Source organism: Poecilia reticulata, chromosome 11 (genome assembly GCF_904066995.2).
Source record: "Poecilia reticulata chromosome 11, P_reticulata-male-v2, whole genome shotgun sequence".
In the NCBI taxonomy this organism is placed as follows: domain Eukaryota; kingdom Metazoa; phylum Chordata; class Actinopteri; order Cyprinodontiformes; family Poeciliidae; genus Poecilia; species Poecilia reticulata.
The window spans coordinates 25,654,343-25,679,783 of NC_088840.1; the positions used below are offsets into that span (position 1 = coordinate 25,654,343).

General features: G+C 41.6%; 2 protein-coding genes across 6 annotated transcripts in view; both read right to left on the minus strand.

Annotated features, from left to right (window-relative positions):
* dbpa (D site albumin promoter binding protein a) overlaps positions 1–10,461 on the minus strand; it is a 38,688-nt gene extending 28,227 nt beyond the window's left edge. Inside the window, exons 1-2 of the mRNA XM_081612411.1 lie at positions 9,418–10,461; positions 2,830–3,098 (exon numbers count right to left, since the gene is read on the minus strand). Coding sequence (XP_081468537.1) covers positions 2,830–3,098; positions 9,418–9,613 — 465 coding nt within the window. The 5' untranslated portion in view covers positions 9,614–10,461. The remainder of the gene's footprint in view (positions 1–2,829; positions 3,099–9,417) is intronic.
* Positions 10,462–14,750: 4,289 nt separating this feature from the next.
* LOC103472855 (uncharacterized) lies at positions 14,751–24,604 on the minus strand. Of its 5 annotated transcripts, XM_008422707.3 has the most exons (6): positions 23,944–24,604; positions 23,496–23,598; positions 23,189–23,301; positions 22,997–23,097; positions 21,697–21,784; positions 14,751–20,457 (listed from the first exon to the last, which is right to left on the minus strand). In XM_008422707.3, the coding sequence occupies exon 6, from the start codon at positions 20,025–20,027 to the stop codon at positions 15,879–15,881; it is 4,149 nt and encodes a 1,382-aa protein (XP_008420929.2). In that variant the 5' UTR covers positions 20,028–20,457; positions 21,697–21,784; positions 22,997–23,097; positions 23,189–23,301; positions 23,496–23,598; positions 23,944–24,604; the 3' UTR covers positions 14,751–15,878. The 5 variants fall into 5 exon arrangements, with proteins under 5 accessions (XP_008420929.2, XP_008420930.2, XP_017163083.2 ...); XM_008422708.3 differs by lacking the exon at positions 21,697–21,784; XM_017307594.2 differs by having other exon boundaries at positions 22,997–23,301.
* Between the last annotated feature and the right edge of the window lie 837 nt (positions 24,605–25,441).

The following is a 25,441-nucleotide window of genomic DNA, read 5'->3' on the forward strand; positions in this document are numbered from 1 at the left end:
GTGACTTAGGGAAACACTTTGCAGATTTGACAGATAAGTGAGAAGATCTGACACTGCAGAGGATGTCGGCTGTGAACAGCTGCTCTGCCTCCATGTGATGAGGAAAGCTGTAGCTGCGCGAGGGAAACATTAGCCTTTGTAACGTCGTTATTCATTCCGCTCGGGATTTGAACCTGCAGTGCGTTAGATTTGACAGAAGTGTCACCGTCACACTGCAGGAATCCGGCGCACCGTTTCCAACCCAACACATCAAACCAAACGTGGAGCAGAGAACATTAGAAGCTGGTTTGTTGGAATAAAGAGAGGGAGGAGTAGCAGCTGCTCCGCTGGATGCAGAAGAGGCAGCAGAAAAATCAGAGTAAAAACTTTGTAGACATGTTTAGATCGGTTTCATGTTTGATCTGTCCCACACAGATCTGGTCATCCAGTGAGAATGTATAGATGGACTAAAAATAAATATTTTGCTTTATTTTAAAGCAGATAGTTTAAATTTTATTTGATAAACTCCAAACAATTATTCAGTAAAGTATCCAAACTATCATCACGATTACTGAATTCTTTAAAAAAAAAAAAAATAATTATTTCTCTTTTTGATCAAGTTTTCTCATGAAACTGAATTTCTGGTGTCAGGGTTCATCAGTGCAGCACGTCTATGCATAATGTTTCAAGAGCACCCATGTTGTCTGCAATCTCATCATTATTTTGTAGAAATAAGTTTCTACTGTGACTTTCAAAATGTTTTTTTTGTTGTATTTTTCTTTGTTAAAAAAGGCAGATCATGTGGACCATGATTGATCTGTAAAAGCAAGAAAATGGTAATACATTCAAGTGGGTAAATAATTTTATGGGCACTGATGATTTTCCGTAGGACAATAAACTAACATCACCATAGAGGGTTCATTTAGTGTCTTCTGAACCATTTTTGTAAGCTTTAGGCACGTTTTGGATCATAATCCTGCTGAAAGAGACAATGAAATCCCATTTTCAGTTTTCTGGTGGAGGATGGCAGATTTTCATGTAAAATGTCCTGGTAATTCAAATAGTTAATAATACAAGGCACTCTAGCAAGTTTGCTAGGGCCAGTTCCCTGCCAGCATGCCCAGGTGGGTCTCATATGGGAAAAAGGAGGGCAGACCAGATGGGTCCCATATGGGTTTGTCCGCGGGTTCCACGGTGGCCCCACATGGGTTTGCCTACATAGGGCCAGAGCCCACATGGGCCCTACATGGTGGTGGACCCACATGGGTTTGCCCATTTAGGGCCCATGTAGGGCCCACGTAGGCTGTGGCCCTACATGGGCAAACCCATGTGGGACCACCGTGGAACCCGCGGAAAAACCCATATGGGACTGTGATAGCCAAATCCATGGCCACACTCTGAAGTCGGTAACTTTTATGCACAATTTTTTTTTTCATTCAAACACAACAACTCTTTAGTTTCAGTAAAACATTTATTAGTTGATTTGGATGCATTTGTTCTTTTTGTTAGAGCGCGCATTTAGTTAACATACATTTATATCAACTTAAGTGTAATTTGTTTGCTTGAGGCTGACCTTTTGTTTGTGTTTTGCTGGTACTTGCCTGCCTTGGAGTGGCCAGACAAAAGATGGGGGCCAGGGCTCAGCAGGCTTAAATGCTGATTGGACTGCACCACTAGTTCCTGCTGGCAGGGGAAATTTGTAGTTTCTTTGTTTAGATAAGTTTTGTATTTAATTAAATATTAGTATTTAAACTTGACTTTTTTTTATTTTCATTTTGTGAATCTTTAGTTTAGCCAAACTTAGCTGTACTGTTATTTGTTTTTCTGTTTGTAATTGTATTCTGTTTAGTTACCCCTATTGTGTCTTAATTGGTTTGATCAGCCAGTATACAGTATATAAACCCCCTGTGTGTCATTTCTTTATCAGGTCAGCTATGTTTGTTTGTGCAGCCAGTTTGTTTACATTTTTGCCTCTGTTCAGTTTTGTTTCTTTGACCTCTTTTATGAGCTCAGTTCATCTTTTTGTCATTTTATAATCTTTGGGTTAAAATAAAAAACCCTATTTTTCTAATTAATATCCTGTGACTCCTCCTGTTTTTAACTCGGTCCACCACAGGGACCCATATATCAGCCCTTCTTTCCCCCACATGGGGCCCACCTAGGCATGCTGGCAGGGTTGTAGAGAAACAGGTCCACATCATCTCCGTTGTCCTACCATTTCCATATCAATCTAATCTGACTGGTATGCATGGTTCCAGTAGTAGCAGAAAACTTTACACATTTCCACTTGTGAAAAAATTGCTTTTCCCAGACTTGACTCCCACACAACCAATTGGCGTGTAGAGTGTGGTTGCTATGTAGATCTGGTGAATATGCCACTATTTTCTGCAATTGTTTTAGTGAGCTTTAGAGATCAACAAACATATATCTTATTTGAATGGGATGTTCTCTTGTCTTTCCTTTTATAAGGTGTTACTAAGAGAAACAAGCCTCTTCATTATACCCCATCTATACCACAAAGAAACAGAAAAGTCATGGATTACATATAGAATGTTCTGTTTGGTTCATGTTAAAAAAAGTGAGATAGGAATTACATTATCTGCTTCAGTTACTCTTTTTATAAAATACATTTATACACGACACAAAAATACACAAATTTTCCCTTTGAATACAAAATTAAACACTTCGCCTTGTTTCCATTGAGCAGTACGGTGCGGCATGGGTTGGTTATACTGGCTGCTTTTACAGTAGGAACAGACAAAACAGCCTACCAAACGGCCGTACTGCTCAGTGGAAATGAGTCAGTAGTTTGGACACACCTTCAGCGGTTTCCATGTGTCATAACCCTACCTGGGAGGGTATTTGGGCGCTGGTTGAGCTGGGCCCGTTACTGTGCATGCCCATCCCATTCTCAGTCAGGAACTCCTCCAGATCCATGTACTGCAGCTGGAAGAGGCCTCCGTCGCATGGAAGGGTCCTTTCCCACAGCAGTGGCCCCAGGAAGGCCGACTGGGAGTTGGGTCGCAGCGGGCCGGAGCCTGGGGTCCCTCCCGTCCCGCCGGGGCCTCCATTGTTGATGCCCAGCGAGTCTTCATCAGAGTCCTGCGGCTTGTCTTTGTCTGGAGGAAGACAAGGAAGGACATTTCAGAAAACAGTCCAATGAAACTGATTGTGTTTGACAAGTAAAGGTCAGAAAAATGTTCCATTCTTTGAGTTGCACTGCTGGGATCTATTTGGCCAAATAAAATCTCAAAATCAGCTCTATTCTGACAAGGTGAGACAAGATGGAATTATTATGTTGGAAAAATGGAAACGGAGCAATTAGACACTGAATACATTTAACAGGGACTCTAATTACAAAGGCAGAGGCCTGATTATCTCCTCCACTGAGATCTAATTAGTTTGTTCCTCTTAAACTGCCCTCTAACCACGATGTGCAATGATTTATTGATGTTTCTATTAAACACTAAACAAAGGCCTGTCAAAGCAATGCAGTAAAATGCCACTTCATTTCTTCCCCTCAACAGAACAGCTGCAGAGTTGCAATAAGAATGCTTTAAAATCCCAGATAAAAGATGATAATGGCAGCAATTTTGCAAAGGAGAAAACAAAACACTTAACAGGTTTGATCTTTAGTGGGCAGAACACAGCGATGACGCATTACCTCACACAGCCAAGCCTTTCAGTCGCTGATTAAATCTACTCTACACTCAACAAAAAAATCATCATACCAAGATTTTGCTCTTCTTGTTGATTTTTTTCAGTGAATTTCTGGTTTTATGTCAGATTCAAATAAGAAACTTAAGTCATAATTGTTCAAACAGGTTGGCAGCAGTGTTGCCTTGCAGCTAGGATGTTCCTAGCATCTTTCTGCATGTAGTTCACATGTTCTTCGTGTGCATGCATTGGTTTTCTCCAACTGGCACTCCGGCTTTCCTTCCACAGCCCAAAAACATAAATGTTATGTTTATTGGTCTCTCCAAATGTGCCTTAGATATGAGTGTGTTTGTGTGTGTGAGCATGGTGTCTCTGTGTTGTTCTCATTCTTGTGCTCTGTCCATGGTCCTGAAACATTATGTATTATATGGAATATATGAATTTAAATGGCATAAATGCTGTCAAGTCAAGATGCTAAAATATTCCTATAAAAGAAATCTGAAATCCTGCTGCTGAGTGTTGAAATCAAACTGAAGCGTGATTCAACACACACTTTTAAACAACTAGGTTATTGTGCTGTTTTTACTTATCTTTTTCTTTATTTTTCTTCCAAAAAAAGTCTGTTCTTCAGCTCAATAGTTCAGGATAAATGTAAAAATATATGTGGAAAAGATTATGAGGTTATGAATTTTTTATTATGGTCTCATTTTTGTGGAGGCTTTCCACAGCTAATGTGCTACACTAAGACAAGAAAATATAACACTTCTACTAGCAGCTGAGAAATTTGCTTCCACTCGTTTTTTTTCCTCTCCTTTTTTCACTCGTTTTCTCCCCCTCACTCTCCAGAAGCACTTAGCTGTAATCATTAAAAGGCATCTAAAAATAAAGTTGACCAGCCTCGAACTTTGACCCCACAGAGAGGCAGCGAGACCGATGGAAAGACAGATGAGGGCTTGCTGCATCAATAAACCATCACCACAAAAAAGGAAATCCTTCACATTACACATGGAAGGCAAGGAAAATGAGTCAGTCAATAAATACATGGAGCAATGATGTCATACAACGATTCTCTATTAGTGTTACTCTAAAGAATGGCAACGTCACCACTGTATGCAAATAAGTGGCACACTAAATTAGAAAGGTGATGAAATACCGAAAGAGCTTATTTAGAAAGGAAGAAGGGGGTAGAAAATGGAGCAGGATAGAGTGACTGTGGAAGAGTCTCTCAGCAGCCAAGAAGTGAAGAGCTTTAGCACGTGAGTGGATACAGCTGGAAAACAGCTGCGGAGGGACGGAGAGACGGGGAGGAGAGGACACAGGCCACTGTGTTCGTCCTAATCTCTCCACGGCAGCATCTTTACCACCTGCCTGGCAGCTTTCTCAGAATTTTTCTGAGTTATTCCACAGAGTGAAGAGAAACACCAGGAGGGGAAATGAAACACGTCACCAATGGCAGGATAACAAACCGTCACAACAAGAGGAAGAAGGGATTGTTTTAGCTTTTGTTTAAGCGGTCACTTTCGAGATTGGTCTGTTGTTTGTTTGGATTCATTTCTCTACCAACTGATTGAGAAATTCCTCCTTTCTTGATATTTTGCTTCTAAGGAGTGTGACTTTATTGCAAACTCAAAGTGTAGTTATAGTGTTATTTAATATGCACTTACAGTTTTTTTCCAGCATTTCTATTCTAGTTTCCAGTGCAAATATCTTCATGAACTTGAATTAAGACAAAACTAACTTACAAGTAACTTTTCAGCAAAATATAGAAGCTAGTTATAAGTAAGAAATTCCTTATAATTGATGAAGAAGTACTAGTTCCACTGGCAGATTATTTCCTTATAAATCTGGGAAAATATCTTGTTATAAGCAAAATAATTTGTCACTTAAACTAGTACTAGCAAACCTGAGATATGGTACTGCATAAAAATATGAGTAGATAAACAGTTTCCGAAAGGCTCAATGTTACGTTGTTTACTATCTGGGTTAAGTGTCTGCTAAGCAAGTGTACCTAATGAAGTGGCCAGTGAGAGTAGTTTCAGAGGGTGCTTTAAAGGGTCATCAGAGAGCCTTGACGAATGATCAAAACAATCAAATTAACTCTGACAGCTTGGACTGAGGACACAGAAACGGCGGGCTGGTTTAATACTTTTGCACAGTGCTGTAATTGAAGGCATAAAAGCCTGTATGTCATCACGATCAAAGATGTGTTTAACTATTTATCTGAAGAAGGTATTTATAGAAGCAGATGTCTTCAGAGGAACCCTGCAGGGAGTTTTTTTCTCGAACTCCAGGTCACAGGTGCAGAACGATGATCTAAAAGTTACCCAGAGGCACCTGCTGAGCCTGCTGCACTTCTTCACTCTATTAAGTTGAGCAGAAATGTTTTCTTTACTATTAATAAATTAGAGGCAGCAATTAAAGTGCACAATTAGTGTGGTGTCTTTGAAATATTTAAAGTTCCCAGAAATGATTCACACTTGGTTTCATGGAACTCTGAGCAGTTTAATAATGAGAACATGAAGAGGGAAGTCCTCATTTTTTTGTTGTCTTGAATAACATCAGCATGCGTTTCATTTATTATTTTCCATCAGGCTTCATCACTTTATAAAGCAGCTTGTTGTTTGCAGAAGAAGCTGGAACACTTTGTAGTTTGAAATATTTAAGACACGGCAGTGCAGCTGTGCTACAACAATAGGAGGTCAGGGACATTTTGATAATTTAATGGTTGGAAAAACAAAATAAATTAGCCAATCAGTGCTTGTGTTTATACAGTACCCCAGTAACAAGCAGCAGCATAAACCTAATAAAGAAAGAAAATAACCCAAAACCAACTGTACAGAGGGTCATCAAAGATCTTCTCTAAAAGGTAGCTGTAATACTTCAGCTATATTACCATCAACTACCATCTACTTCAGCTACAGAGGGCAAGCAGATGGTAGGAATACGTGCAAAGTGGCACCTTTAATTTAAGCGATAGTGACACTTTGAACTAATGTGGACAAGTCATTAAAGTGCACCAGGGCTTAAACTGAATGTAATACAGCAGAAAGAATGGGCAAGAGACTCTAAAGATGGATGATTTGAATAATCTAAGTAAGACATTCAAGAAAAAAAAGAGTGAGAAAACAAGAAAGACAGAAGAGATGAATGACTTTGGAGAAGGAGCCGCAGTGAGGAGACTGAAAAGAGGAAAACAAACCCTGAGAACATGTAAATGAGCAGAGGGAGTCTTGGGGAGTGAAAAACAGAGGGATCAGGCGAGAAGAGAGCAAGACAGAGGAAAAAACTCAAAGACGTGTGAGAGAGAGGGAGAGAAATGTGTGAGATGGAGTGGGTGTTTGCGAAGGCGTCAAACAAAGCCAGCCAGGGGGCGGAGGGGTAAAAACACAGCAGAAGAGTCCACTATGAACAGAGGAAGGGGAAGGGCAACAAGATCCAGAGGCAAACTGGAAAAGGAAAAGCCTTCCTTGGTTTGCCCCTGAATGCATCACCTATCAGCAGAGAATGCAGCACGCGCTGACAGCGAGGGTAGTGGGAGCCTTTCAGATGCTTTCTGGCTCCTCGGAGAGCCTGTCAGCTGTGCTTACCATCATCATCCTCCTCCTCATGCACAGAGGGGGGAAAAAATCAAGAGGAAAGAGCGGCAGCTGCACCAACAAACCACCAGGGGTCGCCAAATAGCGCTGGCCAACTTCTCTGTTGTTATCCTACATCTGCGTGTGTTCACTTTTCACTACTCTTAGTAAGGATTTGATTTGCAGGACGCCACTAGTCCAAAGACGGCTGGTTTTGTGACATAACTTTTGCTGTTTTAAAAGATCAGAGTTGAGATGTTTGCAAAAGAAGAGTAATCAGCTGGAGGATCAATGTAAACTTAAAAAGCCACCCTACTAGGTGTGTGTGTGTGCATGTGTATGTTTTAGCAGCGATGACATCTCTACAGTCAGAGAGAAAGAAGAAGCAGCCTGGTTAATATTTTGTAGTGGCAGCTGGGGCATGGGAAACAATTCAATTCCTCTCACTAACCTCTTTTTAAACAGTCAGGAGAATCAGACTCAACAGAAACAACCACTGTTTTTTTTCCCCTCATTCTCATCCAGATCAGTGCATTTCACCACCAAATGCAAAAAAGTCTCTAAAAATTCCAGCAGGCCTGCAGACAGAGGGCTGAAGGGAAACCAGTGTGCATGTGAGTGTGTTGAGTAAGCAGCTCCTCTGTATTTTACAATCACACATACCCACACAGTCACATGCACACACACATGAATAATCCCCCAGAATATTCCTCTGAGAGACTCTATAATGATTAATGCTTGTTTGCATTTCAGAACAAGACTCAACCAGGTAATTAATTTCCAAATCTGCAAAGAAGAATGGCAAAAGTTAAATGTCGAAATACAAACCTTGTTATTATAGTGTCTGCCTCAATTTAAAAAGTAGGAAATTAGAGGAGAGTGGATTTTAAATTAGGCAAATAAAACATGAGCAAATGCAAAAACATTTCTTACTGCTCTTTACAAATCTCCAGGCTTTCCACTGGAGAGTAAAATCTACACTATAAAACTGAAGCTGTTGAAGTATTTACCGCCAGCTAAATTATTTACATTTTTATATAGCATGTCAGCTTGCAAGTACAATTTTTAATGGTGATTTAACTCCAAAAACAGTAACTGGTGTTGGAAGAAAAATTGCAGAAAAGGTTTAACACCATTAATGTAGAATTTTTGGCAAAATGAAACAGGAAGTGCTTGTTTTCAAGAGCGGAAAACCGTTGTTGTAGAGGTGTGAGCTTAACAGAGAGAGAGTAAAATGTTGGCGGTATGCTAAGTCTATTTTGTTCTGAAACAACCCAAAGTCATTAATAACAAATCTCAGATTATTATGAAGCAGTATTAGCCAAAATGGGGAATGTCCCTGACTAATATATCAAACGCACCCTTAATACACACAAATGTTGCGGTGTTGGGCTTCAGTTCTACTTGATGAAAGGAACAAAAACATTCACATTTGAAAACTGCTGTTAACTCCTTTTACTGGCATGTATTGTTAAGAAACAATGTGGAGAACATTTATATGCTGTGCATAATGTTACAATAACAAGTCTCTCATATACTCCATTGACTCGGAGGGGACAAAACATATCATTTATCCAAATAATTTAAAGTTACCTGCTTATTTTCTCCTGATCACAACAGAGACTTGAGATTCTAGTTCCTGACATCTGGCTAGTTTAGCAACATCCTGACTGCTGAAATCACACTTGCAAGCAATCCCTGCTCTTTAAAATAAATGACACATATTATCAGTAGCTGTCAGGAAAAAAGGCTTACATATTTCATAGAATAAATTCAAATGTCTCAGTAATGTGTTAAGACTGTGTTTTTTATCTTTTTTTAAAAATATGGGAGGTTTGACCAGCTAGGTAAAATTATTTTAAACACAAGTTTAGTTATAATTGGTTATAATTCAATAAGATGGGGGTTTTTTTTAGTAGTTAAATATTCAGAATTCAGAAATATAAGTAAAATAAATGCAAATTGCTACAAATGTTTTTGTTAGATTTTTATCCTGCTGGCTTTGGATCCATTTAATGCATCATATAAACACCTCAAATCGCATCCAAGCATCACTGACAGGTGTTTGAGAACTTTTTGATCCTGTTTCCTGCTCCTTTCTGTGCGCTATCCCAGCATTGAGCTGTTTCCCTTTAATACTTTCCACGCTTTTAGGAACCCACCCCCCACCCCCCTCCCCCCTCTGCTGGCACGTGCACTCACTCACCCTTCATCTCGCAGCAGTTCTTGGTGACCCTCTGGTCGGCCTTGATTGGCAGCTGGAGTAGAGACTTCAGGTTGGTCATGGAGGTCAGGTGTCCGCCTTGGGGGCCACTTCCAGCCGGGTTGCTGGCCCCAAACTGCGGGCTGGTGGCCCCTGCAGGGAGATCCGGCGGCAGGAGCTGCGTGAGAGGCCTTGACATAACTTCTAGGGAAAAGAAGGAGGAGGAGGAGGAGGGGGTAGGTGGAGGGAGGTGGAGCGGAGCAACCTGCAGAGTTGGAGCTCAAGATCAAAATAATCCACTCAAGAGATTGTAGTTAACGCGCGCGCCGTGAAAAAGGTGCGCAGACAGGTGAGGCGTGCGTGAGATCTCCTCTTGATATCCCGCTTTCCCCTCGGCCCATGTAAAATGTGCAAAAAAGAAATTAAAATTTAAAAACTGAGGGTTGAGGGGGGGTCTATCTCCAAAATGGCAGCATGCTGAGCAGGTTTAATTCATCCCTCTGGAGTTGCTGTCACCGCGTTCCTCTCGAAACAAACACCGCCGCACTTATAAACGACTGATCCAAGTCCTCTTCGAGCTTGTGGAAACAAAACCGGTCCAGCTCGACTGTCAGCTTGACAGATTCCCTAAAAATTACCTTCCAGATGGAGGCAACAAACAGTGAGAGTAATAATAAAAGCAGAAAAGAAGGCGGCTGAAGGTAGTCCCGTGCACTGAGCGGAGAAAGATGATTAGAATCAGCAGAATATGAAGAATCGGCGGCGGGAAGTCTCCACGGCGGAATAATCCATCAAATCTGAGGTGACATGATCGAAATGATCCGATGATAGAAATAAAGAGAAATAAAGAGATTCCCCCCCCGAAAGAAAAAATAATAAAATCCAGTAGTGGAGAGAGCCAGCTAGATGATGGCTCTTATTTTCCTCTCTCTCTCTCTCTCTCGCGCTCCCTCCCTCTCTCACCTTCACGCGCGCACACACACTCGCGCATTTTTTCCTCGGTTTTCGCTTTTCTCCCTCCGCCTGTCAGCTGGAACCAACACGGGCCGCTCGCGTCACGTCACCGCTCACGGGGGAAAGGCGCTCGGAGGCGTGGATCGTTTGCATACGTTGGCCACGCCCACAATCCTAAAACTACACCCCCCGACGTACTTGAAATCTACCCTGGTGCGTTCACGCACACGGATAAGGTGGTAAATAGGAGTTATTTTCCTGCCAGCATGTAAAAAAAAATAACATTTTTTCTTGTTATTATTGAATTTAGTTATTTACATTTAACAAATATTAATTTAGTCTTTGTTTTAAATCGTTTCCCCACATTTTTACATATTGAACTTTTTTTCTAAAATGTTTATAAAGTAGCAAGTGAGGTGGAAACTTACACATTCATACTTATTCATTAATGCAACTCAGTTGATTGGAATATTTTTCTTTATGCAATTTAAAGTTTTTAATTATAACTCAGTAAACATGCAGTGGAACGCCAACTAAATAAGCCAAAATATGTTTGTATGCCAACTAAGACAATAACAAATACGTTCATAAATGTTTTGTCTTTAGGTGTTTTGTAATTGTCTTATTTCTCTTCTGTGTTAATATTTCATTTACAATTTTTTTTCAAAAATGCTAAGTTGATGTGCTTAGATCGTAATAGCATGCGTCAAACTTTTCAATAGTTATATGTGTGTAGCTTCAGATCTTTGTTTGCAAACTGAATTAAAATGCACACAATTTAAATTATGTCCATATCATTTGAATCATATATGATTTTAATGACAATTCAATTAAGATCTGAATTGATTGTATTAGGAATTTTTATATTAGTGGATAAGGATTTGACATGTTTGTATTTGAAAGGATCTCAGATAAGATATCTGAGATCTTTTAAAATTTTGTGTTTATTTTGTGAATAGACACAAAATAAAAACCTGAATTGAATTAGTTCTTGGTAGCTGCAGCTCTCTATTCGATTTGAGCTGAGTTTTCATTCCATTTATACTTGGAAGTTGGATATTTATGGTTGCAAATTGGAAAAAGAACAAGAATTACACCTGAGGTCAGAATTTCAACTCAGAAAGTCAGAGCAGCCCAAAGTTAATTATACAAAATGTTCTGCATTTATATATAAAATATAATTAAATGCTCTGGTGTAAATAATTTTTTTTAGTAAATGATTATTACTTTTTATTGGAAAGAAAAATAAAGGGAGCTGTGCATCACCAACAACCAGTCTCCACTAATTTAGGGAGAAAAATTCAAACCAATATACAAACACTAAACTCCTATATATTTATGTTTCAGTATTCATGGATACATTTTGATTTTTTTGGAACATTAACTATTAAAATAGGCAGTTATACATGTTTTTTTTCTTTGAGAGGGTCTCAAATATTTGTGGATTTTAGCTATTTGTGGACAATTGTGGTCCATATCCCTCGTGAATATCTGGGGTCCGCTGTACTTTATGCAGGAAATATTGAAAAATACATGTGGAACACGCCCCTTTTTATAATAATTTTCTGCCAGGTAACTTATTTGACCCAAATTTGTAGATATTATAAGCTGAATATACAGTAGCAAAAAAAAGGTGAAAAAAAAGTGTACAAAGGAAAAACATTTTAACATATCTGACTTCATTATTAACTTTAGGAATACTAAGTATACAACATATTATAAAATCTGTCATCTTTCCAGGGGTTTTTTTCAGCAGTTTCTATTTAACAGCAAAGATTTTTTTTTCTCCAGTTTTCCTTGAATGCAACATAATTAACATAAGCATGGCGCCTCCTTGAAGTTCCAGCCAATAGCGAGTGCTTGCTGGGTCGGTTGCGCTCCAAACATCGGCCTCTGAGCTGATTTTTCACTCCACCCCTCTACTCTTTTCTCACGCTGTCAAGTAAACAGCAGGACACAAAGCCGAGGCAAACACCGCGGACTGAGAATATATTATGAATCAGACGCACGACGACGACTCTTTCGCGTTTGCTTTTGATCGGTGCCTTTCGCTGAATATCTGTATCCACAGTAACGAGTCAAAGAAAACAGATGTAGCCACTTCGCATAAGTGGAACAATATGATCTGGCACGTTTTAAAGCTGTCTACAAAAACTCTGATGTGTTTTTTTAAGGTTGTGTTTACAGCATCTGAATAAAAACCAGTGATATACCATTTAATCTCATTTTAAAAAGATCGTCTGAGCGGCGGTCAGTGTGCTCCTCGCGCTCTCAACTCCGAACGATCACATGTCCTTCGCACGCGCCCCAGCATTGCCTACCGGCTACAGCGTCGAACGGCCATTGGCTGAATCTGGGTCACTCGCAGCCGCTCTTAGCTTCCCATTGGTTGAAAATAGGTCAGAGTCCCCGCCCAAAGGCCCCCCCTTGCTCTAGCCACGTGAGGTTTGTTTAGTTGTTTTTTTTTTCCTTTGGAGGCTCAATTAAAGCTCACATTTACACGCTCGTCGACTTCCTCAAACTAAAAGGTTTAACATTCAAATAAGACTTTATAGAAAAATAGAAAGTAGTTGCAATTGTGATGTGATGTTTCTAAGATACTATAAAGAAAAAAAACTTAAGTCTTGTGTATGATTTATAATTGATAATTTACCTGTTACATTTTGGCTGTCAAGTCATATAATTTGATGATGTATACAGTATATTACCATTGTTGTTATTGTTAATCTTGTTTTTACATATTAATTTTTGATCTTTTTGTATGATCCTATGTCAGTGGCGCAAAAAGTGGGTATGCAGGGTATGCAACGCATAGGGGCGCAGCACCAGAGGGGGCGCCAAAATCCCGTCTGGAGGGGGCGGCGCGCCGATGATTGTTTTTCCATACACTTCGGCGCGTGTAACGCTCCTTCACCTCGCGCACATAACGAGGTAAATGTAGCGAGTTTTACCCTTCACGTATCGTCGCCTCGGGGGGGAGGGGGGGGGGGGGGTAGGAGAGCGTCGCTCCTTCACCCTGACGATCCTTCCCTCGGGAGGTTGGGTGGTGGGGGGCGCCAATCTATGTTTTCGCATCCACCTGAATAATGTGTAGTTGCGCCACTGTCCTATGTATCAGATGCTGCTGTAAAACCTGAATTTACCCTGTGTGAAACAATAAAGGACATTTCGATTCTATTCTAAAGTGCCAAAATAATGTTGAACGTTTACGGCAACGTTTTTAGACACCATCCTTTGTTGTCCCGGAGAAAATTTGTGACTGGAAAACCTGAAGCCCTAAGAATTTCCAGACCAATACAGCAGCTGTTGCACCTGTTTTATGGGTCTCGGTGTCAAATTATATTGCTGCTACACGCTGTGTGCATAAGGGAACATAAAATGATTACCAGGGCCGAAATAGTCCGCTTTACACAAACACCAGTGTATGCACGTTGAAATGTTTTACATCAACAGCTTTGCTTGATCGGACTTTCACAAGAAGTTTCAAATTAAAATTATATGGATTTCTTCGACGGAGCCACTACTAGCATTGTAAACAGTACCATCTAGTGGCTCATTATTGGTAATGCAGCACAGAAAAAAGTTGTGCTTTTTTCTGTGCTTTTTTCAGACGTTTGAATAGTTGCTCATCAGGATGGAGGTCCTGGATTTGAATTCCAACCTTTTGGAGCGTGTATGTTCTCCCCATGCATGCATGGGTTCTTTCCAGGTGCTCTGGGTTTCTCCAAACAGTCAGAAAGCATGAAACTTAGATTAATTGTTCTCTTTAAATTGTACCTTGATGTCTCCTTGTCATCCTGTGAGACTAGTGAAGTGTCCAATGACCACTGGAAAAAGACACCAATTCAAAGACATTTTGAAATGACACTAGCAAATGCTAAATAAAGCAACAACTTAATTCATACGTATAAATACTAAATGTATAAATACTATCCATCCATCCATTTTCTTTACATCCTTGTCCCTTGGTGGGGTCGTGAGGGTTGCTGGTGCCCATCTCCAGCTAATGTTCCGGGTGAGAGGTGGGGTCACCCTGGACAGGTCGCCAGTCTGTCGCAGGGCAACACAGAGGACACACAACCATGCACACACACACTCACACCTAGGGGCAATTTGGAGAGGCCAATTAACCTGACAGTCATGTTTTTGGACTGTGGGAGGAAACTGGAGTACCCGGAGAAAACCCACACATGCGCAGGGAGAACATGCAAACTCCATGCAGAAAGACCTGGGCTGGGAATTGAACCCAGAACCTTCTTGCTGCAAGGCAACAGCTCTACCAACTGCGCCACTGTGCAGCCCATGTATAAATAATACAAAAAGTGAAATCAACTGTTCTTTGACAGAGACAATTAGATTTACCAGAATAAAACTTAAGAAAAGACATTTCAGGTGTTTATTCAAGGTTTTTCAACAACTCACTTTTAGCCAAAGGATAGTAATTTAGTCATATTACAAGGTTTAGTTTTACAGAAAGAAAATGGATAAGCACTTCTGGACAGGACCTAAATAAGAACTATGTGTACACGCTTCTGTTACAAAAATGGAGCCAAACTGTGTATGAGCAGGTAAACGGAGTTTCAGGTAAAAGGAAGGGAGGGATGATCACATTGATACATATAATTATGATTTTACAAACAACGTCTCAATTCGTCCCCTCCCACACTTAGAATAGCAACGATAAGATAAATGAAAACTGGGAGTAAAAAACAGCAAATAATATTTATATATAATAAAATATAATACTAATTGTACAGTACACTCGTTATTTCTGTTGTCCTTTTCATATCCTGAAAGAGTTAACAGCTTTAGTCATGTTTGTGTTTCATTCACACATTTTTTTTAAAAAAAGTAACAAAAGTAGTGTACAGTATAAAAACGATCGACTAAGTTTTTGTTTCAGCTTCATTTCAGTAAATCACCTAGCATCAAGCTGTGCCACTTTTGTGAGCTACTTGGTATTAGATCCTAAAGAGATTAATTTATATTAAGGGGAAATATCTCAGCATAAAAAGTGAATCTGTTCAGTGTAATAAACAGAGCATTAAATGAGGACTACACAGTATAACTATGAATAATGTAATAAAGAATAAACTGGTACATCAGCCCTATGATAAACATCCGATTTTTGTTGATGCACAAACACGGCAAAAGGGATTTAGAACATGACAAACATGATGGAAAGTACTGACAATTTTCAAACAGATGCTACAAAAAAAAAAACATGATCTTTAGTTCCTCTACCTTTGAGGAACAGGAGGCAGATAGTTTGGGCGGTTTTGATTTTAGGCCTTTAGAAGTCCAAGTGATTTTATCAACCACCTCTGCTGTTGTACTGGGATTGTTTAAAGGCTTGTCCAGATAAGGGGATGGGGAAAGTCCGGTAGTTGAACTAAATCTTCCCCTTTCAGTCCCCACCCTATTTTGTTAAAAACGTGCTAAGATCTTGGATTATTTAATAAAATATAAACATCAAAAAACAATCTAGTCTAAAAAAAGACAGTTTATGTTTACTGACTGTACTCAGTCAGAACTGTTGATCTCTCAGGCTGGGCCAGACCCGGAACTGTCAGCGGGACTGGAGAGTGGTCACTAACCGACACCGATTTCATCCTCGTCAGCTCATAGTTTTCAGCAACACTGCCAGTGCTCGCCCCCCGGCAGGAGAACCTGTGGCGGGTCAGGAGACATGGGTTCCAGAAGCGATGTTGGCATTTGTGGCACTTGAATGCTGCCTGCTTGAGATGGCGACTCCTGTGTTTCAAGGCTTTGTGTAATGAAGTGGTGCGTCGCCCACACACCTGGCACCGCAGTCGGGCGTGACGCCCTGAGTTTCTCGGTGGGTGTCTGACGGCGTGGTGCACCAGCAGGGAGCCCTGTTTGGCGTATGTGGCACTAGGGCAGATGGGACAGGGAAAGCGTTTGAGGGGGACATCCATAGAGGTGAGCCCAGTGACTCTGACCGCACCCCCGCACCATGACTTTACTTTCATTACTCCCCCCTTCATCCTCAGCTGGGCCAAGAGCTTTTTCCTGTTGATGTGCGCCTGCAGTCTTCCCTTTTTCCTCCTCAGAATCAGCAACTTCTTGCGAGTGTCTTTACTCAAAGGGACTCCCACCAGCTTCCCGTCTCTCATGATGCTGTGGATTACGATGCGCCGTTTTTTCTTTCGGTGCTTTCTTGTCAGTCCATGACGCTTTTGGAAGTTTTTTGAGCGGTAGTGAAAAGGGTGCTGCAACTGTTGTTGTGGTTGTTGCTGCTGCTGCTGTTGTTGTTGTTGCTGCTGCTGCTGTTGTTGCTGCTGTTGTTGTTGCTGCTGCTGCTGCTGCTGTTGTTGCTGTTGTTGCTGCTGCTGCTGCTCAGCAACTCCCTGTGGGATGTGGGATGATCCAGGATAGTTGGAACCTGAGCTGGGATCATAAAACAGTGGAGAGTATCCAGAGGGTTGAGACTGGTTGACACGTTGACCGTTGCGGTCAATGCCATGTTGTGACAACTTGTGCCGCACCAGACTGTTTGAGTAGGCAAAGGCTTTGCCGCAAACTTCACAGCGAAAGGACTTCTCCAGGCCCACCCCACCGCCATGGACAGTCTGTTGATGTGCTGTCAGGTGGAAATAGTGTCGGAAAGACTTCCAACATACTGTGCAGGTGTAAAGCCGCTGAGAGGGAGTGCCAGATGTTGGAGACTTCTCTTCTTGGGAGCATGATGAAAAGTAATCCGAGTTTCCAGAGTTGGCAACTTGACTGATTGCAGCAGCAGCAGCAGCTCCACCTTTTATTCTTCGACCCGTGTTGTCAATTTCCCCTTTTCTGTGAAGCTTTCCATGCCGAACAAGGCTCTGTGCATAGGCAAACAACTTCCCACAAAGGTTGCATTTGTAGTTCTTTTGACCAGAGTGTACGGTCAGATGTTTAGTGAGGTGAAAAGGTTCTCGGAACATTTTTCCACACACTTCACAGGCGTGAGGTTTCTCTCCTGTGTGAACCCGGTTGTGGCGCCTCAGTGTTTCCGCCCTCCTAAAGCGTTTGCCACAGATCTGACAGCCATACGGCCTCTCTGAGCCGTCCCCTGGAGGTGCTGGACTCCTCCTCCTCCTCACGATTGTGTTTGGATCCCTCTTTTCTCTGGGCTTTCGAGGCCTCCGGGGCTTCGTGTGGGGCAGGCTGGGGTGAGTCAAAGGCATGGTGGAACCGTTTAGGCTAGTTGATGATGGTCCGCCCATGTTTCCAAACCCCAAGCCTCCCAGAAGACCTCCAATGATGTCTCTCCTTTCTCCTTCTCGACTTTCCGAGTTGATGTTGCAGGAGGCGGCAGCGGCAGCAGCAATGGCTGACATTGCACTGCTAGTGACTTCATCCTCTGAATCATCCAACAAGGAGGACAAGGGAAGGTGGGGCTGCTGCTGTTGGTGGTGGTGATGCTGCTGCTGGCTCTGAGGATGGGGATGAAGAGTTGGAGCTAACGGGGCTTTCCGTAGAGTTTGGCTAGTCATTTCGTTCCCTAATGTATTCTCTGAGGAATAGAGCGTGGAAGACTGTGGACGCCTGTAATCGCTGACCCCACTGTTGTAAGGCGCCTGGTTCTGGTATCGATTTCTGGAATAATCTGTTGCATACTTGTCATCGGTCATGCCAGCCCCATCAGTTGAAATTCCTACCCTACTTTCTGCACTATTTCCTATTTTACTGCTGCTTGGGTTGGATGTTGTATTCCCCCCACTACTGGACCGATTTTTTGAGCTGCGGGGAGGTTTCCCACAAGCACCTGAAGCAGCGTGGTTGAGCAGAGAGGTACTCTCACGGAAACAACGCCCACACGCCGGACAACGAAATGGCTTCTCATCATGGATCTTCTCGTGTCTTGTGAGCGACTCCCGGCGGTTGAATGACTTTTGGCAAATGCTGCATACAAAAGGCCGGTTTTCCGAGTGGGTGACACTGTGCTGGATAAGGTGACCTCTCTTTTTGAACCTCTTCCCACACTCACCACAGCAGAATATTCGCTCTGGGCTTGGAGAGTTACAGTCCGACTTCCTACTTTGGCTTTCTGGTGTCAAGCCATGGCTTCGGAGATGCCTTCGAAGGCTGGAAAGGTGAGTGAAGGTTTTACCACATTCACCACAGTGGTACAGGGGTTCTGGTTCAGGCTGCCCAGACGAGCTGCTATGACGTTCTTGTGGTTTGGACAATTGTTGGTTGCCATTGGCTACAAGGACAGAAGTGGAGCTAGAGGATGTGGAGGCAGATGAGGATGATGAGACAGTGGAAGATGACTGCTGCTGAGAGGAAGACGAGAGGAGAGAGGAGTGCTGTGTCTCACTTCCAATGCCACTTAGCCCAACACCCCCAGATCTCCCGCCCACAAGGCCTGAAGAGGAGCTCTGAGTGTGCCCACTTGAGCTGTTGTTATGACAAGTAGTTACACTGCTGCTGGTGTGGCTGTGGCTGCTACTTTCAGCTTTTCTCTGAGGCAGGTAACCTGCCATTGCCTTCTTCCTCCTGCTACCTCCACTTGAACCAGATGCAGACGAGCTGTCTCCTGATTTTGTTGTATCTTCTTTAGCTAGAGACAGGTGCAAGGGCAGGGGGAGGGGAAGACCCGCCTCCTGCTGCATTAATGATGCTATCTGGTTTGAGGAAAGTACTGGAATGCTTTGGAAATCAAAGCCACTCAGTGGGGCAGGCTGAGGGGCTGGGTGCAGGGGGTGCGGGTGGTGAGTGTGGCTGTGTGGATGAGATAAGGCATGAGGGGTCAGCTGTTGTTGCTGTTGGGTCTGGGGAGCAGTGTGGCTGTGAGAGGAGTGAAGGGCAGGAGGAGGGGCCAGGGCTGAGTTGGATTCAGTCGCCCCCTGGCCAAGACCTAAACTAAGGTGGTTGTGAGTTCCCTGCTGGACGAGGAACTGCTCAAGGCTACTATTTGTTGGGACACCAGACAGAAAGTACTGGTTGGCAGCAAGCATGCAGCTGAACTGTTGGTGGAGGCTGCGGGGATCGGACTGGCCAACCAGGGGGACCGCAGTGCTGCCAGCGGGGTTATTAGAAGCTGAAGCAGAGGTGGAGGAAGAAGGTGAAGACGATGACGGACCGGGTGAGGGTTGAGGTACAGAAAGACCCGGGTGCAGTGGAGGAGGGGGTGGTGCAGGCGTGACCCCAATAACTCCGGCAGCTCCTCCACTGCTGCTTCCAGTGAAGTCAAAACGCCCCATCCCAGAGTGCAGCTGCTCCTGAGCAAGAGCCGCCTCAGCTGGATGAAAAGGCCGCAGAAACTGGGGATATCCGGATGAGGAACTCCCACTGCCACTACTGCTACTGCTGCTAATCTTACTGGACTTCCTGGAGCTGTGGGACGATGAGGACGACTGGCTTTGGTGGGAAATAGATGGAGGAGGGGCGCTCATTTTGGCGAATAATGATGAGGAGTCAGCGAAGGCATTGCTTCGAGAGCTCTGGAGGGATCCCAGCCCAAGACCGGACAGTAGACTTCCAGAGGTATCAGCAGAGGGTTGGTGCTGCTGCTGGAGCTGCTGCTGATGCTGCAGTTGGACTTGTTGTTGGTGGCTCAGTTGTCGTTCCAACCCAAGCCCTTTAAACTGGTGGGCTTGGTGTCCACTTAGCATCTCTAAGATGTCCATGGGGTACTTGCTGAACTGAAACATCTCCAAATATGGCTGTGACAAAATGTCCAGACGGCAGAACAATCCCTTGCACTAATTCTATAAAACCAGCAGAGCCCTCAGTAACCTCTGGGAAAGTCCAACTTTTGCTTCAGCGCCAAGCAGTGAAGGAGCCACTTTAGTCCAACAACAGTTAATGCTTCATTAGTTCTTATAAATGTTTCACTAAGTTTATTTTTATTATGGAGTGAAGCCTTCAAGTGCTTCAGGTGGGAGGTTATATAAAGGGTCATAAATAGAAAATTTACTAAATTACATAAAAGTCTGTAGTGTGTCTTTAAAGTGTTCCATTTTTTTTTAAGTTGAAGTCAGGCCAGGCGGTTCCACAGAGTGGAGTGTGTTCATTTTTCTAGAGGAGGATTAATCATTTCTTCAACAGTTTCCTGTCATCATATGAAAACCTCTGGGCAGCCTGAAGAGAAAAAACAAAACACATGAAATCATTAGTGATTCTGTGCTTTGATTCTGATCAAATGAACAACACAGAAAGGAGTTAGTGACTAAAGCTTGAAGCATAATGACTCAATAATAAATCAGTTAGAGCTAATACAGATAGAATCCTACCAGTTTCAACTTAAACAAGCATTTATGCAGGTATTTTATTAAACAATAAGAAACTTACTGTGTAGTTTTGACACCTAGTTTAAACCAGAATGTTTCTGTCTTAGTGAAACTATATTATACATCTAAACGCTTTAAATATTTCAAGGTGGATTAGGTTTTACACAAGTATACAGGTAAGATATTTTACAAAGCTTGTTCACATGTCCATTTATTTTTAGGTGTTTTTTAATCAAAGTTAAATTTAAGGCATAGTTTCTATGCTACTTTTTTTCTTTGTCAAAGCACATGGCTTTGATTACAAATATACAAGCAAGAGATTTTGACCTAAGACAAGGGATGGGTGATATGAACTTTCTATATTATTACAATATTTTGTGGAAATTTAGTGAGAATAAAAAAAAGTGTTTCCACTTTTAAACGGGCTTCTTCAGGACACCTTAAAGAAAAGAGATTACCATCACTAAAACTGCATTTAATATTTTTTATTTTATTTATTTTTATTGATGCTCTTGTGGAACAATAGAGAAAATTATTCTGACAACATCTTTAGTTTTGGGGGGGGGGGGGTTTCAAACATCATTAATTAATGTTTAATGTCATAATAAATCACAATTCATTGATTTATCATAGACAAAAAAAATTATTGTGTTTCTAATCAGACACTCTGCTGTTAAAATGACTCCCTAAAAATTCAGACACTGTGTTGATGTTTAGAAACATCCCAATATTTTATGCACACTTTGATATGTTTTTGATAAAAATTACATGAAACCTCCAGTGATTTTTTTTTATAGATATGGCATCTCTCTGACAACCAACTAGCAATGAACTAAACTATCAAAACCATCTGACCAGTCCCAACGTTTGAGTCTCATTGAAATGACTTACAGAGTGAATTGCAATTATCTCTAAGAGCCACTAGCAATATACAGTAACCCAGTAACCAAATGTTGACTGAATCCTTTGCTAAAAATATTTTTGTGTGTCTTTGACCAAATGGTGATAACTGTAATGCATTACTCTCAAATAATCGCTGGCTGAAAGTTAGAAAAAGTTATTATTTTCATTGTAACTGTCACCATCATACCCCTTCTTCTTCTTCTTCCACCACAGCAGTGTCTTTGATGTAAATCTTTTAAGTCATCTGCTCGTGCCTATTAGTCGTGACTTTTCCTCTAGATGCACACAAAAAAACCATCCATCATGTGAGGGTTAAATCAGCGCTTATTTCTGACCTTTCTCTAGCTTTCTGCAAAGCACTCGGCATGGAAACGTCTCCCTTGAGACAAAAAGCACAGAGGCCAAACAGTCTTGTGCGCGCTGTCACATCTGTGTTCGCTTTGAAGCTTGGCAGAATGACAGCAGAGGCTCACACAGCACAGTTACTCTACTTTGAAGAATTTTGTGACAATACAGCATGAACTCTGTGATGAAACGGCAAAAACAAAAAAATGCTGCCAGAATCCAAAAATCTGAAATTAACGGGGGCAGTAATAACTGTAGGAGTAGAGAAACGATGGGTCCCAAAATATGGAGCAAATGCTGCTACTAACTAGGGATCTGAGCTAATCCTTGTATTTTACTGAGCTGCAAGTGAATTCCCGAAATTAGGATTTTTTTGTCTGATTTTAAGATCCTAAAATCACAAACGTTTAAAATACATTCAACAATTTTTTTTTTACCTACATATGTAATTAGTGTGGTCAACTTGATATAAGAAGTACAGCTAAAGTACAGGATACAGCTAAAAAGTCATTGGACATATAACTCAAATATAAACACACAAAAACAATCAGTCTGGTTCTGGTCTGTTTTCAGATGATAGACGGATAATAATGGTCTAGCTGAGGCAGAGCATGATGATCCAACAGAAGCTAATGGATTCATATTAATTATCACATTAGGCTTTTTACACAAAAACATATTTTTTATACAATACTAATGAATTGCAAACGTCAGCTGTGCAGCTGAGGCCACATTAAGACAGGATGTGCATCTCCGATATGCAGTGCTGCTTATGAAACCCAATCAGAAGGCGCCCACTCTGGACTGTAAACAGTGCTCACCAAAAACAATTAAAAATTGTGAACAATGAAGAATGCTTGAGGGAAATTGAGATTAATAATGTAATTTGTGTAATGAAGTGGTCTCGCTGAAGTTCAGAACAGAAGAAAGAGAAGATCAAACTGTTGCTGAGATACAAAAACATTGGATGCAACTAGAAAAGTGGCTAATTTTGTAGTTAGTTTAAAAACTGGATTCCAGTTCAACACGGTAGTATGATGAATGTGACTCAGTGATGATCTTCATGTAACAGTAACAGCTCATGCATTAATCTAAAACAAAAATATCCCAAAATGTTATCAAGTAAAGCTTTTGATTCATACCTTCAGAGTCAATGCAGTTTCATAGCATCACCCAAACTGTGCCAACAATGACTGACCACATTGTTTCGCTTTGTCTACAGATTCTAGTGGATATGAATCACCTAAAGAAAGATGACTCATTTAATTTCTTGTCAAAACAAATTATACTTATGTCACTGCAAGATAAAGCAAAAAAGGCAAGCACAACTGAACCTGATGGGCGTTAAGAGGGAAAATTAGGGTCTTGTCAGTTTCCAGACTCCCTTCACCGCCTCTTTTTCTCTGTGGTGTTTTCATCTTGTCTGAGCTGCAGATTAAGCGCCACTCTTTTCAAAACAAACATGCAACAACTGTTCAGAGACTTGCAACATGCATTGATTTACGTGCTGAATTTGCCATCCATTCACACATTAAGCCTCAAATTTTTTAGTGAATGATACACTGATAACAACAGATACAACGATTTCTCTCTAGATCTGCAGCAATGGGACTGTTTACATGAGTGTTGTTTGCATCTCACCGGCTAATCCACAGATCCGAAACTCCAGCTGGGTGTTAAGAAGAGAGTGGGAGAAAAAGAACACATCCCACTCTGTCCAAACGGGATATCACAGCTCGACAACCTTAAAAAAATAAGCATATCAGGCGTTAAGTCGGGACAAATAAGTCAACAAACCCTGCTAGCATCTGTCAATAACCTGGGCTAGCTAACGTTGACTGTAACAAACGCTACTCTACCGCGAAAAAGACATGAAATCAAAATGTAGTGCCTTTCTATGAAGTGCAACACTCAGCTCTGTTTTGTTTTGAATTATATTTAAGCGTTATGTAAAGCAAATAAGCAAAAACAATTCAGAGAAAGAAAACGTTTTATAGTCAGAAGCTACATGCTACCAACTTAGCCGAGCCGTTAGCTTCTCTATGCTAATGTCAGTCCTGCTGGAAGCTGCTTTTGTTTATGTTTTTACCTTCCAAAATACGAATCCTGGTTGGAAAACGCCGCTGGGAAACACGGCGGTAAAAGTGTGAGGGCATGGGGGAGGACGTGCGCTCTGAAAGCGGGGTCCCTAATGCCCGTCACCGGGGCCTTTTTCTCCATCCGTGGAAAAGCACCGTGAAAGGCCCGGGATCTCCATCGGCCCAGGAGGGCTGCTGCTGCTGCTGCTTCTTTTCTCTCGCTAACAAAATCGCTGGCCTGCTCCCGTTTTGACCATTGTTTGAGTCCAAAGTCCTACAGCTCGACTGGCTCACTGCCGCTCATCGCCAACTCGTCCTCTTTATTTCGTCTCGGTGGTGGTTTTCCTGCTTTTCTCCCTGGCTTCCAGCTTCCCTCCCCGCCTCAGCTGCTTTAGGTGTCCCCCTCCGTAGACGACGGTTCCCCCGATGCTGCTGCTGCTAGCGGTAAAATGGTAGTTTCCTGTCTGCATAATGGTTCCGGGTAGAGCCAAGCAAAGGTAAGTTTGTCCGGCTGGAGTGCTCACAGCTAACAGATCCGATCCAGCATGATGCTCATGAATTAATGAAGCTGTGTGTGAGAGAGAGGCTGTGCGGGTTCATGCATCATGCAATAAAAATATAATTGCGTGCATTCTGACACTTTGTGTCAGCAAGCTCCTGTGTCTCTGTGTGTGTGTGTCTGTGTGTGTTTTCACACCAAGAGTGTAAAATGTTAATTAGTGTATTGAAGATGCCAGCACGGCGCCTGCCAAAGAGCATTGTTTGGTGTGTGTCAAACAGGTTTGTGTGGTTGGTGTCTTTTTTTGCATTTCAATGAGGTGTACTCTAATTGAGCACTCATAAAAATAACTTGTTGAATGAACATTAAAAAATGTGAGAAAATTTTTTTTTTCAACAATTTACACCGCTTTTACTATAATGTGCCTTCGATTTTTTTTTCTTCTCAGAAGTGGGGATTTTCTAAATGTCAGGTCAAAAATAATCTTACTTTCCCATTTAGAAATACAGAAGGCCTCCAAAGTCAGAATCTAAGTCGAAACACATATTTTCTGCGTACAAATTAACTTGTTTGTTAAAAAGTGCATTGAAATTGTTTTTTTTAATGTTTTATGCTAACATAAAACATAATTATGAGAATTTAAACTGAATTGAGCAACCCAGTATGAAGTGGCTGTCATCCGTATTGCTGCTTTAGATTTCTTTCTATGTAGGATTTCCACTCTTTCACTCAGGAATACAACAGAAATGCTGATATTCTGACTATGAAAGTAGAAGCCCTGAGTTCAGGATCCAACATGGATTTTGCAGGTAAAGAAAGAAAAAAATATATATTGCAAGTATGCAATATAATTCAGCCATGTTAAGATGGGAAACAGCAGTAAGATAGAAGCTGGCTATTCCAACATAATTTTCAATTTTATATGTTGAGCGACAACATTGTTTAATTCTGAAAGAAAAATGCAAGTCAATCTTAAATTTTTTTTTAATCTTAGTTGAACAAGCCATTTT

What these genes read in the sequence shown, in the direction of transcription:
- LOC103472855 (XM_008422706.3), bottom strand. Translation starts at nt 20,027, where the DNA reads ATGTTTCAGTTCAGCAAGTACCCCATGGACATCTTAGAGATGCTAAGT.